General features: G+C 42.8%; 1 protein-coding gene and 1 long non-coding RNA gene across 2 annotated transcripts in view; one reads left to right on the plus strand and one right to left on the minus strand.

Moving 5' to 3' along the window:
- cacna1ea (calcium channel, voltage-dependent, R type, alpha 1E subunit a) overlaps window positions 1-15,813 on the plus strand; it is a 126,214-nt gene extending 110,401 nt beyond the window's left edge. Inside the window, exons 31-49 of the mRNA XM_074635359.1 lie at window positions 207-408; window positions 959-1,123; window positions 1,861-1,971; window positions 2,059-2,139; window positions 3,114-3,299; window positions 3,500-3,591; window positions 4,460-4,622; window positions 4,767-4,894; window positions 6,156-6,252; window positions 8,818-8,923; window positions 9,012-9,116; window positions 9,238-9,338; window positions 10,357-10,463; window positions 10,660-10,831; window positions 11,126-11,254; window positions 11,493-11,640; window positions 12,596-12,783; window positions 12,984-13,771; window positions 13,850-15,813. Of these exons, the coding sequence (XP_074491460.1) occupies window positions 207-408; window positions 959-1,123; window positions 1,861-1,971; window positions 2,059-2,139; window positions 3,114-3,299; window positions 3,500-3,591; window positions 4,460-4,622; window positions 4,767-4,894; window positions 6,156-6,252; window positions 8,818-8,923; window positions 9,012-9,116; window positions 9,238-9,338; window positions 10,357-10,463; window positions 10,660-10,831; window positions 11,126-11,254; window positions 11,493-11,640; window positions 12,596-12,783; window positions 12,984-13,538 (2,836 nt within the window). The 3' untranslated portion in view covers window positions 13,539-13,771; window positions 13,850-15,813. The remainder of the gene's footprint in view (window positions 1-206; window positions 409-958; window positions 1,124-1,860; window positions 1,972-2,058; window positions 2,140-3,113; window positions 3,300-3,499; window positions 3,592-4,459; window positions 4,623-4,766; window positions 4,895-6,155; window positions 6,253-8,817; window positions 8,924-9,011; window positions 9,117-9,237; window positions 9,339-10,356; window positions 10,464-10,659; window positions 10,832-11,125; window positions 11,255-11,492; window positions 11,641-12,595; window positions 12,784-12,983; window positions 13,772-13,849) is intronic.
- On the minus strand, window positions 254-4,449 carry LOC141767761 (uncharacterized). Its single transcript, XR_012593929.1, has 3 exons — window positions 3,536-4,449; window positions 3,109-3,277; window positions 254-393 (listed from the first exon to the last, which is right to left on the minus strand). It is a non-coding gene; the product is annotated as an uncharacterized LOC141767761 (long non-coding RNA).

Here is a 15,813-nt window from a genome sequence, read left to right on the forward strand (position 1 = left end):
CAGCTGCTGTAAGTAGCTGTTAGTTTTGCAAGAGTCTTGGTTTTGTGAATGATTTTAAGCAGTTTGATATATTCTCACAGTGAAATGATTGCTGTTCTTGTACTGCTTCTGTCACACCAAACAGAGGAAGTTCCTCTTTGTAGTTTCTCGAGCTTTTAGTAGCATTAGCGTTAACATTAATTAGCACCCTGTCTCTGCTCTTCCAGGGTTCTGCAGCACTCAGTAGATGTGACGGAGGAGGACAGAGGTCCAAGCCATGGCAACAGGATGGAGATGTCCATCTTCTACGTCATCTACTTTGTCGTCTTTCCTTTCTTCTTCGTCAACATCTTCGTGGCTCTCATCATCATCACCTTCCAGGAACAGGGGGATAAGATGATGGAGGAGTGCAGCCTGGAAAAGAATGAGGTGAGTGAACAACTGTCATGGGCATTTTTCAAGAGGGTCCCTTGACCTCTGAACTCAAGATATGTGAATGAAAATGGGTTTTATGGGTACCCACGAGTCTCCCCTTTACAGACATGCCCCCTTTATGATAATCACATGCAGTTTGGGGCAAGTCATAGTCAAGTCAGCACACTGACACACTGTTTGAGTTTGCCATGTTATGATTTGAGCATATTTATGCATTTATGCTAAATGCAGTACCTGTGAGGGTTTCTGGACAATATTTGTCATTGTTTTGTGTTAATTGATTTCCAATAATAAATATGTACATACATTTGCATAAAGCAGCATATTTACCCACTCTCATGTTGATAAGAGTATTAAATACTTGACAAATCTCCCTTTAAGGTACATTTTGAACAGATAACAAAATGTGTGATTAATTTGCGATTGATAACGATTAACTATGGACAATCATGCGATCAATCGCGATTACATATTTTAATTGATTGGCAGCCCAACTTCTTACATTCTTCTTCCTTTCCTCTTTCTCCTGTTCTCTGTATTTCAGAGGGCGTGTATAGACTTTGCCATCAGTGCAAAGCCCCTGACCCGTTACATGCCCCAGAACCGACACACGTTCCAGTACCGTCTGTGGCACTTTGTGGTGTCGCCCTCTTTTGAGTACACCGTTCTGGCCATGATCGCTCTCAACACCATCGTACTGATGATGAAGGTGAGGATGATGAAGAGAGAAAAGGCAAAAAACAGTCCAACAGCACATCTTAGTAGCACCAGAATGAGACGACAACAACTGGTTTGACAAGTTATCTACATCTGTCTTCTCACTCCTAAAGATGACTTGATATTTTCCACACATCCTTGTCTGCTAATAGGAGAAAAACACACCTTGTGCTTCTTCTCAGCAGCATATTCTGTCATGAACTTGCGACTGTTAACACTTTGGTTTTAAAATAAGCCAAGATGTGTCACTCCTAACTGGAAACATGGATGTGTAGAAACTGTCCTTTTTTAGGTACCACGTCATCACACTGTGATGTTGTCATTTGGCTCAGCTGATGTTTTAGTTTTTTCCACCGCTCTCTCGCCACTATTTATTTCCTGAACTGGCCTTTTCTTGGGCTGTGCTGGTTGCTCAGACAGACAGACAGACGCAGGGTGACTCAGCCTGTATTAAATATTGATCTATAATGTCCAGGGGCTGCTATTTAGCATGACCTCATTAACTGTGGCTGCCTCCCATAGAGGAATGACTCCTTTTATAGTGCGACAGATGAGAGGTGCGGAGACTGGGGCACTATTTATGGGTCTGGAGGAATCTTCCATCAACCTGTAGATCAGCAGGGTGCAGGCTGAAGTTCAGTGAACTGTTAGGGAATATTCCACTCTTTTTTATCCTTCCCATAACACAGATTTCTTATAGTTTAACCCCTGCCGCCTTTCTCTTTTCAGTATTACTCCGCCCCGCCGGCATACGAGGCCGTACTGAAGCACCTGAATACAGCTTTCACTGTTCTCTTCTCTGTTGAGTGCGTCCTCAAGATCATGGCCTTCGGCTTTCTGGTGAGCAAAAAGAGCAACACACAGCCTGAATGTGAATTCAAGATCCCTCTTTAGAAATGGCTCAAAACATCTTTCCTGTTTTCACAGAACTACTTTCGAGACACGTGGAACATTTTTGACTTCATCACTGTTTTGGGCAGCATCACAGAGATCGTGGTAGACTTGCAGGTAATAAGAAAAACATGATTAAAGGGATAGTTTGGGTGTTTTGAAGTGGGATTGTATGAGGTACTTATACATAGTCAGTGTATTACCTACAGTAGATGATGGTCGGCACGCCCCCAGTTTGGAGAAGCAGACAGGAGTTACCAACACGGAAGCAAAGCATTATACTGCTGTGTACGGGGTCAGCAGCAAAACGCGTTTCAGCCACCTAAAATAAAGTTTTAAGTGTACACTATATTTAGAATATGTTCACAGCTTTACCTTGCTGTCAGACAGCCCTTTCCGACGGGGAACTGAAGCCGCTGTAACCATCTATGCTCTCGTCAAAGCTACCAGACTCCATTGAAAAAAACTGTCATTTTATCTTACAGAACACAGGGGTTGTTGGTCTACCACTGTTTCGATTGGTTATTTAGTTTGTGTTATTGTGTGACGTTGGTTAGTTTGGATTCTCCAAAGTCACACAATAGCACACAAAAGTGAGTCTAAAACTAATGTTTTTTTCAATGGAGTCTGGTAGGCGAGAGCATAGATAACAACTTCAGTTCCCCGTTGGAAACATAGAGTATAGCTGTCTCACGGTAAGGTAAACCGGCCAAAATATTCTAAATATAGCATACACTTATACTGATATTAATTTTTTTTTAGGTGGACCTTTCTTTTAGGTGGCTAAAATACGTTTTAGTGCCGGCCCCGTCCACAATAGTACATTGCTTTTTCCGTGCGGTAACTCATGTAGGCTTCTCCAAACTAGGGAGGGGACATCATCTACTGTAGGTAATACACTGACTATGGATAAGTACCTCATACAACTCAAGTGAAAGAGTGTACCTTTCTCTTTTTCTCTGCACAGTTTCCCACAATTTTAAGTATTTACTTGAACATTAATACCGTATTCCTGTGTATGACAAGCTGACATCCCTCAGCACCACCAGTAAACAACAGTTTCCCTCCCCTCCCCTGTGTCCTTACGCCAGTTTGTTGATACGTTCAACATGAGTTTCTTGAAGCTGTTCCGAGCGGCTCGTCTGATCAAACTGCTCCGACAAGGTTACACCATCCGGATTCTTCTGTGGACCTTCGTCCAATCCTTCAAGGCTTTGCCCTACGTCTGCCTGCTCATCGCCATGCTCTTCTTCATCTACGCCATCATTGGCATGCAGGTTAGAAAGACAGACACTTGATCAATCTCTGTCTCTCAGTGGAGATGGTGTTTAATATACTACATTTTTATGCAGCGTCCCACAGCACCATAAGTACATTTGATTCATTGTGAAATATATGCACACTATGCAAAATAGGTAGGGCATGACATAAACACTGTCACTGTTATGGATTTTATGTGTATATCTGTGTGAATCAGGTGTTTGGGAACATTAAGCTGGATGAGGAGACTCACATTACGCAGCACAACAACTTCAAGTCCTTCTCTGGTGCTCTGATGCTGCTGTTCAGGTAGGACACCTTGAGATCTTCAGTCCTGTTCTTCGGGTAGCTTTTCAACTTTATGTTGTTTGTTTCAGATCAACGTAGACACAATTGTGAGAGCTATTCCATGATCCAATCTGAAACTCAACACCGTGCTAAATCCAGTTGCTTCGCGTCAGCTCTCCAGTGTAGTTAGTCATTGTGTCTCAGTTAAATTGAGATCCAGCGGTGATCCAAACGACACATGATTTGCTGCACTTGGTTCGCTAAATAACACATTTCCTTAATGGAGTCTGAATAATGTTGCTAGGTTACGGTAGTTAGGCTTTGTTTTCGAAGTACCCAAGGGGCTACTCAGTGTCAAGGGGTGATAGATGCTGCAATGTACCACTTACCTCCTTAGCAAATAGCTTTGCAGGCACTTTGAGAGTTTTACAAAGCAGCGTGGGTCAAATAATGAAATGGCTATCTGGACCAAAGTGTTGGATGTTGATATTGTGTTTATTTCTTCATGTTCAAGTTCAAGTTTGTTCAAGATATGTACATTTAAACGTGATAAGAATCCCCTTGGCTCCGGCTGTGAAATTACACAATAACTTACTAGATGAATTACACTTGCAGTAAAACTAAAATAAAAAAGCAACTGTATAAAGCATTGACATAAGCATTTAAGCACTATTGCATACTGAATATACTGTAAATGTATGCATTACACAACTAGGTCTCACATTTGGAGCATCTAAAAGCTGTCTCTGAAACGAGTCTTGATGCTTTGATGGCATCGTCCAGATGGCAGACATAACTGTGAATAAACTGTGAGCTGGACTCCTCGAGCGTTGTGTAATGTGTGTGTGTGTGTGTGTGTGTGTGTGTGTGTGTGTGTGTGTGTGTCCAGGAGTGCCACAGGGGAGTCATGGCAGGAGATCATGTTGTCGTGTCTGGGGGGACAGAAGTGTGAGACGGACACCTCGCTACCGACGTCCGACCACGAGGGGGGCTGTGGCTCCGACTTCGCCTATTTCTACTTTGTCTCGTTCATCTTCTTCAGCTCCTTCCTGGTAAAACTGGAGAGTGATTGATTCCTCTAAATAACAACAGCGATACTTCTTTTAATGCTTTAACCAGGTTGTTTTTCTTGTGATGAGCAGCTTATAAAAATTGAATTAAATGTCATGGCTTTTCCTTCTCCTTCTACTGTCCAGATGCTGAACCTGTTTGTGGCCGTGATCATGGATAACTTTGAGTATCTGACGAGAGACTCGTCTATCTTGGGTCCTCACCACCTGGATGAGTTTGTCCGGATCTGGGGGGAGTATGACCGAGCCGCCTGGTCAGTACCTCTGTCTTGATGCTACACTAACATTTCATCAGAAGTGCTGCTGTGCACATATTAATGCATAATCTGTAAGCTGTAAGATTTTGTCGAATTATCGATTTAGTTAGTTACTTAAGAAATCTATAATTTGACACAAAAATGGTCCTCCAGAATCTGTGATCAGAACTGCGTCCATAGCAACGGTCTGTTATAAAGAAAATGACAATGTATCTAATATTGGATGTAAAAAGCAATATTGGGATGTCTGTCTAACACGTTTGCTCATGTCAAATATTGATGCATGTGTTCATTACAGATTTTTTTAAATGTTTGATTTAATGCTGTTAAAATGTCGTAAAACTGCTCTTGTGATGAATAGGACTGAGCCTTCATTCACCCAACACTAAACTACAAGGCTGTAATGACGCACAACTAAAGACATGTATGTTCTTTCCAGTGGTAGGCTCCACTATAAGGAGATGTACAAAGTTGTACGCTCTATCTCACCTCCCCTGGGCTTTGGAAAGAACTGCCCGCACAGGGTGGCATGCAAGGTTTGGTTCCCCCCTATCAACAAACCCCCCCACCACCCTCTGCCTCTTTCGTGTGGGATCCTTCCTGACCTCCTGCTATCCCTCCTTTCCTTCCCTTCACCAGCTCTCACCGCCCTGCTTGACCTTTAGGGGTGTATTAGTCAGGTCAAAGAATGACGACGCTCGAGTCTCAGGGTACTAAGGCACAGCACATCCCTCATTCAGGTTATAAGTGAGCATGCATAAGGCACTTTTGGTGCAGCTGCAGAGCAATCTGAGGGAAGTCTGTCTCTTTCTACCTTTTGGATCTGGTTTTAAAGATGTGTTTATTTCTCTCACACACACACACGCAATGTAAGTATTTGATATTCGTACCAGATCCAGTGAGGCTGTCATTCCTTTGCTCATCCTGTTTTCTCCTTTTCCCAGATTTCTATGCCCTGATGGCAGCATAGAAAGAATACAACCTGTTTTATTTTCTCCTACTTTACTCCCTACTCCTGTGTGATGCCTTGTTGGAATAATCCTTTCTCTTGTATTGTTCCTCTCTTTTACCCTCCACCCCCTCCTGTGCTCTTTTCCTCCTCCATTCCTTGGGAACGCACTCTCCGACTCCTCCACCGTTATTCAATTTCTCCTCCACTACCGACATCATCCCTCTCCCTTCCTTGCCCTCCTTCTTCTCCCTCCCTCTTTTTCCTCTCTTTCTCATCCCCATCTTCATGGCTACCTGGCGCCCCCAGTGGTCGCATCCATTACACTGACATGTATGAGATGTTGACCAACATGTCGCCACCTCTAGGCCTGGGCAAGAAATGCCCCTCCAAGGTGGCATATAAGGTAGACCAAACTCTAGAGCCTAACAGGCACTGCCTTCATGTTTTAATCACCAAGGACGGGCACTGTAAACACTCATTTTGTGTGTCACACGTTGGAAAAGCAAGGCATATTTTTCTGTTGGTTATATATTGCTTGTCAAAGTTTCAGTGTTCTTTTCATTGGCAGATTATCGGCGCTACAGTAATGATTTGCCTGTTTTGCTTTGCATCTTGGCAGAAAACAATAAGACGTCATTATCTGTTTGCTGTTATCTGATGAAAGAGTCCTGGTGGAGTTTATTTATTGAACCAGTTAGAGAATATTAAATGGATATTTTGGGTGTTTTGAAGTGCAGTTGTATGAGGTACTTATCCATAGTCAGGCACACCTCCATCTTGAAGAAGCAGACAGGAGTTACCATAAGGAAGCAAAGCAATGTACTGCTGTGGACGGCGCCGGCAGTAAAACGTATTTTAGCCACCTAAAAGACTCAATATCAGGTTAATTGTACGCTATATTTAGAATATTTTCGCAGTTTTACCTTGCAGTGAGACAGCTATACAGTTTACGTCTCCGTAGCCATTTTCTATGCTCTCGCCAAGCAACCAGACCCCATTGAAAAAAAAATTTATTTTTTACCTCGTAGAACACGGGGTAGACCAGCAAGTGGTCTGCGAGGTAAAATTACAGTTTTTTCAATGGAGTCTGGTGGCTTTGGCGAGAGCATAGAGGGATACAACGGCATCAGTTCCCCGTCAGAAAGGGCTGTCTGATGGCAAGTTAAATCGGCGAAAATATTCTAAATATAGCATACACTTAAACTGATATGGATTTTTTTAAGTTAGCCTATCTTTTAGATGGCGTTTGGCTCCTGCCCCCGTCCACAGCAGTACGTTGCTTTTTCCGTGTAGTAACTCCTGTCTGTTTCTCCAAGCCGGGGGCTTGCCAACCGTCATCTACTGTAGGTAATACACTGATTATGAATAAGTACCTCATTCAACCCCACTTCAAAACACCTGAACTATCCTTTTAATCAGAAAGTTGTCAAACATCTACATGCTAAATCTTGTCATTTTGTAGAAGTCTGCTGTCAAATGTTCTCATGTCTTTCTTATTTCTCTGTTTCTTACATTTACCTGTCTGCATGTGCCTCCTGCCACAGCCCATTGTTACATCTGTGTGTAATATGACATGCACTACATGTGTGTGTGTGTGTGTGTGTGTGTGTGTGTGTGTGTGTGTGTGTGTGTGTGTGTGTGTGTGTGTGTGTGTTTGTGAGCCTGCCAGCATGCTCCATCGCAGATGAACGCTGTACTCTTACAGCAGAGTGTGTTGTATAAGTCTTATCTTCTTTTTTTAAACTAGATAAATAGCACACACTGTTTAGATCTCTATTTACAGAAGGACAGGAGAGGGCATTGCATTGTATTTACTTTGTGACCTCAGATTGTTTTGTTGAGATTGCAAATTTGTTATTTTGAGATCCCCAAAAAACCTTCTTTTTCACTATTCCTCGATCTTGACAAACAGTAAAAAGTTGTCAAAACAGTTTTCTTGTGATCATCCATTAATAACAAGGTTGTCCTCTCCATCGTTCTGTATCTATCAGTGTAGTCTAATTTCAAGTTAACTTCATTTAAAGGGGACATATGAAAAACTCACTTTGTCAGTGCTTGTGCACATACATTTGGGTATCTGGAGTTCCTACCAACCCACAAACTGTGAAATAAGACAACCCAGTCAGTTTGTTGTGGGCTGCCTAGATCAGAAAACATGTGATTCGACAAGCCATTCAGATTTGGCTCCCTTTCCTATGTCACAGGCAGGTTCATTAGAATATATCGCCCACAGCTTGAGAACTACCTTTGCAAAGGTGCACCATATTTTTCTTTGCAAGCCAATCAGAGCAGACTGGGCTTTTTCAGGAGAGGGATTTAAAGAGACAGGGGATAAAATGGAGCGTTTCAGACAGAGGGTGAATACAGGTATATTCAGACCACAGTTTTTTTTTAACATTAACGTATGTAAACATGTTCTAGTAGAAACCCAACATACAAGTATGAACCTGAAATCAGCATGATATGTCCCCTTTAAACAAAGCAAACTATGCTCTATGAAATTATGGTTTAAGTGGAAACGTCTTCCTTTGTAATGATGCCCAGAAAGGCCGTGGTTGCTCATCTTTTTTTTTTCAAGCTAGTTGCCCTGAAATCACAATTTGATTACCTATTTACTGTATCTCTGTGACAGAGACGACAAACTCATTTATAATGTACTAGCTGGTTTTTTTTCCTTTGAGCTGAAGCTTTAAATGTTGTTTATAATAAATTAACACAATGTCATTCCTGTCTGCATCCGACCTCGATAATGTCAAACCTAAACTGTTCATCCTCAAGTCTGTCAGCAAAATGATTCGTCAACTTGGGATAGCAGGCTTTGAAAAATAAGTGCCGCTATTATCTCGACATAAGCAGACTTAAAAACATGATGATCCACCGCAGCTACTCTGGGCTTTTTCATTGTGATATGTTGTATAATTGTTTGTCGGGTTGTGTCTGACTATGACGTTCTGTCTGCTGCCATCAGAGACTCGTCCTGATGAACATGCCTGTAGACGATGACATGTCCGTCCACTTCACCTCCACCCTCATGGCCCTCATCCGCACCGCCCTGGAGGTCAAGATAGAGAGAGGTCAGACCGGATATCAAAACCTTACAGACACTCATTCATTGTGATGTAAAACTCATTAAATCACATTTAATGTCTTTTTAATCTCCAGGAGAGGATAGAAATCAGATGGACATGGACCTGCAGAAGGAGATCGGTGTCATCTGGCCTCATCTCTCTCAGAAGACGTTGGACCTGCTGGTCCCCATTCACAAAGGTGACATCAGCCTAACAGTACAATAATTCATATAACAATGAAAAGATATTTTTGTTGTAGTAGTAAATGGTATTTCATTTGAAGGGTCATGTCTGTGGTCCGATGCTTTCTCCCCTTTCAGCCAGTGACATGACCATTGGGAAGATCTATGCCGCCATGATGATCATGGACTACTACAAGCAGAGCAAGGCCAAGAAGCTCCGACAGCAACTGGAGGAACAGGTACTTTTGTTTTTTTATTGACCACTAACTTGACCAGGTATGCTAAACCTTGAGCACAAAGAAGTACACACAGTTATCTACATTAGACAAAACATTCAAAACTAAAAGCCTGTGTGTGTTGTTTGCTAAACGCTGCCATTGAAATACCTACACTCTCAATCACCTGCACCCAGAATGCACCTGTGAAAATACCTGTAACCATTTAGATCACTTAGGCCCAATCCCAATGTCCCCCCTAAGGCCTTCAGCCCTGAACCCTCAGGGACTTGACTGACGTCACCTGGTAAATGGTTGAGTGTGAGAGGCTGCGAGGGCTTGCAATGTTATAAATATGAATGGGACAGCACTTTGCGGCGATATATCACGTTAGGTTGACGACGCCAATTTGTGGGTTTTTATTTAATGTTTATACTGCTTATTTGAACGTCTGCCTTACGGGACTAGAGGTAAATCAATTTACGTGTTTTTGTCAAACTTCATTAAGCAAAATGAAAAGAAATGGTTGCTGAATAAACCAGGTGTGTAATATAGTCTAATGCTTACTGTAACTCTAGATAAAAGTGTTTTATACTGAGCAGCACATCAGTGTGCAGTTGGCAGGTGGAAATTTTATATAGTTTTGAATTAAGTGTTTGCTTTTGCAGGAGATGTAAGATATTTTCTGTATATGTTTTTGTGTGTAGAGTTTTGACATAGAGGACCCTGGTTTCAGAAATTGTGTTTTAGCAATTACAAAAAAACTGTATGACACATTTTGGATTAAATGTATTCCCATGAAGCAGCCGGCAGCCACTAATGTGCAGCAGTTTTAATTGCATAATTCTGCTCCTTTCAACTCGGGCAATTTAAATTTAGTATGGTTTACCTGTTTGGTTTAAAATGTAGCCTGAGGTTTGTGTGTACTAAAACCTAGTCAGTTTTAAATTGATCCATGTCCATGTTGTAATTATAGGAGCGTATGTGTCGCCTGTTTTAATTTCCCGTCTCCCCCTGTGTGTGTTTTTCTCTCCCCCTATAGAAACATGCTCCTATGTTCCAGCGTATGGATGCCTCCTCTCTGCCTCAAGAAATCCTATGCAACGCCAAATCCCTTTCATTCCTCAGGCACAGTGCCGGATCTGCTCTGTAAATATTCAAACTCACACACTTATTTATGTTGGTTTGGGGTTATTTATGCTGGTAGGAAAAAAGAAAAATCTTGTTTTCTGTAGATCTGGTCACTGACTTTTCAGTTGCCTTCTGTTCCTTTATCGTCATCAACAATAACTGACACGTGTATGCGGGTATATCATGTAGTCTGTGTGTGTTTGTGCTCCTTCAGCACCAGGGGAGGTTTCGTGGCACTCAGCCCCATCTCTCCTCAAGAGATGTTCATGCAGCCGCTGTCCCGCTCCAGAGAGGAGAAGGAGAAGGAGGAGGAGGATGACGACGACTACCGTTCACCCTACCACCCCTACCTCCACCCACATCAGCACCATCATTTACACACACTGGTAACCACCTACATGTAGTATTTAGAAAGCTGCATCATCATTGTCAGCAACCAGTGAATCTGGTCAACTAGAATGGCTAAAGCCGCCCTCTTATTATTTGCTAGTTTTACTACTGTATGAGAATAACAAAATAATATAATTTAAATGAACACAAGAACTACATGCAGCATCTGTACTGTGACACATTGTTGTTATTGTTGTTGTTAAACCATTATCAGAGCATCATTATAGAGACTCAGTAAGTATAAATAAAAGAGAACCAACCAGCCTTCTTCTTCTGTGGTATTTGTGTAGGTGCCAGATGTGGCGGAGTACAACCAAGTGATGCAGCAGGCCAGGCAGGACGCAACAGTTATTAAATCACCTCAGCGGACAGCATCCATCAGAGCGTCCTCCATGCCCAGATTGGCTGTTGATCCACCGGTAATAAAGAGTAATAACCTTTATTCAAACCTATAATCAGTACCTAACAGATCGTGTGTTAGAAAGTGCTTTAAATCAATAAATAATTGAAATGAATTCATTAAATTAGTTTGTAGGAGTTTGCTCAGCACATAATGTGTACAATATATATGTCTGTATATACGTGTGTGTTTGCTGATTAGGTGTCATTCACAGTTACTTAAGTGATTCCTCCTGTGGTTGTTGGATGTGTCTGTAGCCTGGGATGTCAGCAGACAGTAAGCTGATGAAGCGCTCCTTCTCCACCATCGGAGACCAGTGTGTGAACGGCCTCTGGCAGGAGCAGCACTCTCTGGAGAGAATCAGTCCTGACGGCACGTACAGGCCTCGTCAGAGGAGCTACAGAGGTCACTGAACACACATTGTATTACATTGCACCTCCTATAGTCTGATACATATACAGTACATAGCAATGTTTAGAAGTCATAGAAGTAAAATGGGCAAAATACATGTACAGTATCTGCTGCAACCCTTAAGCTACAGTACTGTGCATGTATTCAGAGGATTTTAAATCACAGTTGACGTTAATATCAGAATCAACACATTTTGGCTGCAATGACCTTAAGGATTGAGTGAAAAGTCCATTATCAAGTTTTATTATGCCTCTGCACTGGCGAGAGCCATGGCCGGAGGCATTATGTTTTCGGGTTGTCCATCTGTCTGTCAATTTCTTTAAATTTGGCACCAACTTCCACTTGGACTCAAGGATGAACTGATTCGATTTTGACCTTACAAAACACATTTTTGGCCATAACTCAAGAATTCATATGTTAACTATGACAATTTCACACAAATGCCTAACAGGGTAAAATGATAAAGTGACATTTTAGACAGACATGGATGTAAACTGCAACTTCATTGGTTGGCAGAGGCATACAACCGTGAGGTGTTACTTCTAGTTTAAACTCTATTGAATGAACAACAAAAATGAAGCAGTATTGTTAAAGGAAATTGGATTTTTCATGGCTCCTGAAGTGCACATTTTCATTCACTAAATGAAACAGAAACAGGTGAGCCATGTCAAGTGATTGATGTGTTTAAGTAGGGAATTGATATGGAAAGTAGTAGACCAATTTACTAGTATGTTGAATTAAATCTTTTACTAATTACTCAAAAGAATGTTTTAGGAGTGTAATTCCTGCAATTTCCCTAAATGATATCATTGTAACCTGTAATTTATATGGTAAAAAAAATACGGGAACTCTAAACTAGATCTTTTGGCTGTAGTAGGACATGTTTTACACACGGATATCCATAAGGATGTTTTTTTTTTTAATAAAACTGAGGTATTTCCTTAAAAAGGCTTAGGTCCTAGAATCAACCACAGAGAAACAAGCAGTCATGAGAGAGGGCGATCCAAGGAACGGCGCCACCTACTGTCTCCTGACGTGTCCCGCTGCAACTCTGAGGAGCGCAGCCGCGACCCATCCTGTGAGAGGAGACGGTCGCGTTCACCTAGCGAAGGACGCGCACCCACCTTGCAGACACAGGTAGGAGTACAGCAGGGTAAATCGTCGGTAAGTCGTGCTGGTTTGTATCGCACAATGAAATGTACCTGTGATTGGAAGTAAATCCAATGAATCACCTGGAAGAAAACTAGCAGCACTCTGTCTCTCCTGCAAGAGGAGGATAACAGCAGAAGGAGTCCATAACAGAACTTTCCTCACTGTTGTGCTTGTGTTGTTTGCAGGTGAACACATCAGGCAGCCCCGCCAACTCAGCCTCAGAGTCCGGCACTCCTCGTAATCGGCGCCAGCTGCCGCAGACGCCCTCTCGCCCGCGGCCGTACATCTCCTACTCCCCTCTGGTCTGCCAAGCCACCACCTCTCCTGCACCAGCAGCCTCCTCTGAGGGAGAGACCCAGCCTCAGGACACTGCTGGTGTTTCTACGGAGACCTCGTGGAGGGCTGACAAGGAGGGCGGCCCGCTAACTGCAGGTCAGGGATCATCAGGAGGTCAGGTCTCAGGACCGAGCCACCCATCTCCTCACCGCTACATCTCAGAGCCCTACCTCCCGTTCCACGAGGACGTCAGCGGTGGAGAGGCAGGCGACGGGCAGGAGACCCTGACTTTTGAGACCGCCATGTTAACCAGCCTGGGACGGGCCAACGCCATAAGCTCCGCTCCTCAGCTCAGACACTCCTGGCAGGTTCCTAACGGGCATTTCCGGAAGCACTTGGGCCAAGCGAGTCCGGCTGGAGCCAGCGAGCTGCTAAGCGACACAGACGAGGACGACCGCTGCTAAAAAAAAACTGAGAAGAAGAGGATGCAGGAGAAGCTCCACGTGGCACCACAAAGCTTTAGCTCCTCTGTGGCTCTGAGAACTTGTATTCTCAGTAGCAGTAGCATAACAGGCAGGACTGAACTCCACTGCTATTTATCTGGATACCTGGGTGTCTGTCTGCAACGTGTTTGTGTGTGTGTGTGTGTGTGTGTGTGTTTGTTGTAGCTGGAGGGAGGCTGTGTGTGTGTTTGTGTGTGTGTGTGTGTGTGTGTGTGTGTGTGTTTGTTGTAGCTGGAGGGAGGCTGTGTGTGTGTGTGTGTGTGGACACGCAGTGTGTGTTTATGTGTGTGTGTGTGTGTGTGTGTGTGTGTGTGTGCTCTCAATAGAGAAAAGTTGCCAAATCAAGAGAAAAGCAGATACTGACTGGACGATAAGTAGATCACTGCGGGCAAACCCGAGCGTTGCCAAGCCTTCCCACACAAGTTAGTGTTTTGATTGTTATTATGAACAAAATACGGTGAGTCGTCGATCCAAGGTGACCCTCTTTGAATCCGAGAAACTTATCTAAGTGCGTTTTGTGCAGGTGAACATAGAGGTAGCATGTAAAAATGTAATACGATGAATGTATTTTAGCTTTTGGTTCCTACGTTCAGGTCATTTGAGAGGGTCGCTGTGAGTCTTGACTGTGCATAGTTGTGAGAGTAGCAATGAAACAGGGGTCAGGTTTAGACTTCGACACAGTTCCTGTTTACAACAAGAGCATCCACAGGGTTATGGGCATTATACAGTCACTGATCAATAGATAGTCAATACAGGAAGTCATGTTCCTGACATTAAAGTGAGCAAAACTTCTAGTGAACTTGAAAACAATGACGGTGTACCTTCAATTGGAGCAGCACAGTGCAGGTTTATGTCGGCTCTGTGGGGTGAAAAAGATGCTAAAGATCTTGGACACATTACAGAATAAGAGATGTTTTGTCTCAGGATACTGGACCATTGAATATGTAATATATTACCTTCTGAAATCTTCTGAAAAAATGGACCCAAAGTGAAGACGAGTGAAAATCTGAAGGACTAAAAGTGTCTCTTGCAGGTCAGTCAGCATGATATCAACATGACAAGACCAATGATGGAGATTTCCTACAGACACAGAGGTCTGCGTCTTCTCTGTCCATGGACTATAACGGCTTTGGCCTGATTGGCGTAAACGATTGGATGTTCATTCTTCACGTTTCTGTGCTGGATAACCGCTGTCGATGTTGCGTCAGAGAGGTGACTAAAGCCATTTTCTTCCGGTACACAGAGCCAGGGACGTGTCTTCTTCAGGATGTGTTGCCTTCTTTCATGTGACGATGAGAAGTTGATGTCCTTTTTACATGTGATGCAACATGGATGATTTTACAAAAGAGGAATCACAGGCACAGTGTGGTTTGTCTACATGTTAACTGCCACTTTGTTTCCGTCACATTGGAGCGGATGTTTTGGTCAGTAGCAACAAGAGTTACGGTATTTTCTGTGCTCCAGAGTTATAGTAATTTCCACATGCATGATGAGAGATGTGTGTGAGAGAGAGATGTGTCTTAGAGCTGCCTGATTGTTCATATTTTAATGTACCCATAATATTAAATGTGATTTAAAACCACTTCACCAACAGAGTAATGATGAAACAGCAGGCAGAGAAATGTTCATGCTTTTTCAGTCCACTGTCGATATCTTTAAACATTCCACCATTTGTTGTTCCCCTTAAATAAGATGTATATTTATATCATGTGCTGTTGTGTTAATGTAATATGTTGAGTTTGACATGTTTCTGAAATGTGAACACAGGACTTATCTGGACTGAGGATCCACAGGCCAGACGTGGTCTCACTCCCCTGCTGGAGTCCCAAACAGGAAGTCCTGGACTGTATTTTAGCAGAGAAACGTCCTCTGAAGTGTGTCGACTACGAGGCTCGACACTCACACAGTATACAGGTTAGATTCAGGCTTCGGCCTGCTGTTTATAGGACCGTGCTTAACAAAGCAGCCTAGGACTTAACCTCGATGTCCGTCTCTGTACAGAACAACCTAATCTGTGCCTGGGGAAGCTCACCCAAAGAGTTCCCCATCAAGCCTGGATTTCATAGATAAGAGAAGCTTTCTGGTAAATATGTAGTATAAACTATGTACAAAATAAATCCATGTTTAATTTACTGCACCGTTTATATTTTATTTGAATCATGATGCCTGTCTATGACTTTAACAAAAGAAGTGTTTACATATCTGTTCAAAGGACCATTAAAGAGAGATCACTTGA

Source organism: Sebastes fasciatus, chromosome 5 (genome assembly GCF_043250625.1).
Source record: "Sebastes fasciatus isolate fSebFas1 chromosome 5, fSebFas1.pri, whole genome shotgun sequence".
NCBI classification, from domain to species: domain Eukaryota; kingdom Metazoa; phylum Chordata; class Actinopteri; order Perciformes; family Sebastidae; genus Sebastes; species Sebastes fasciatus.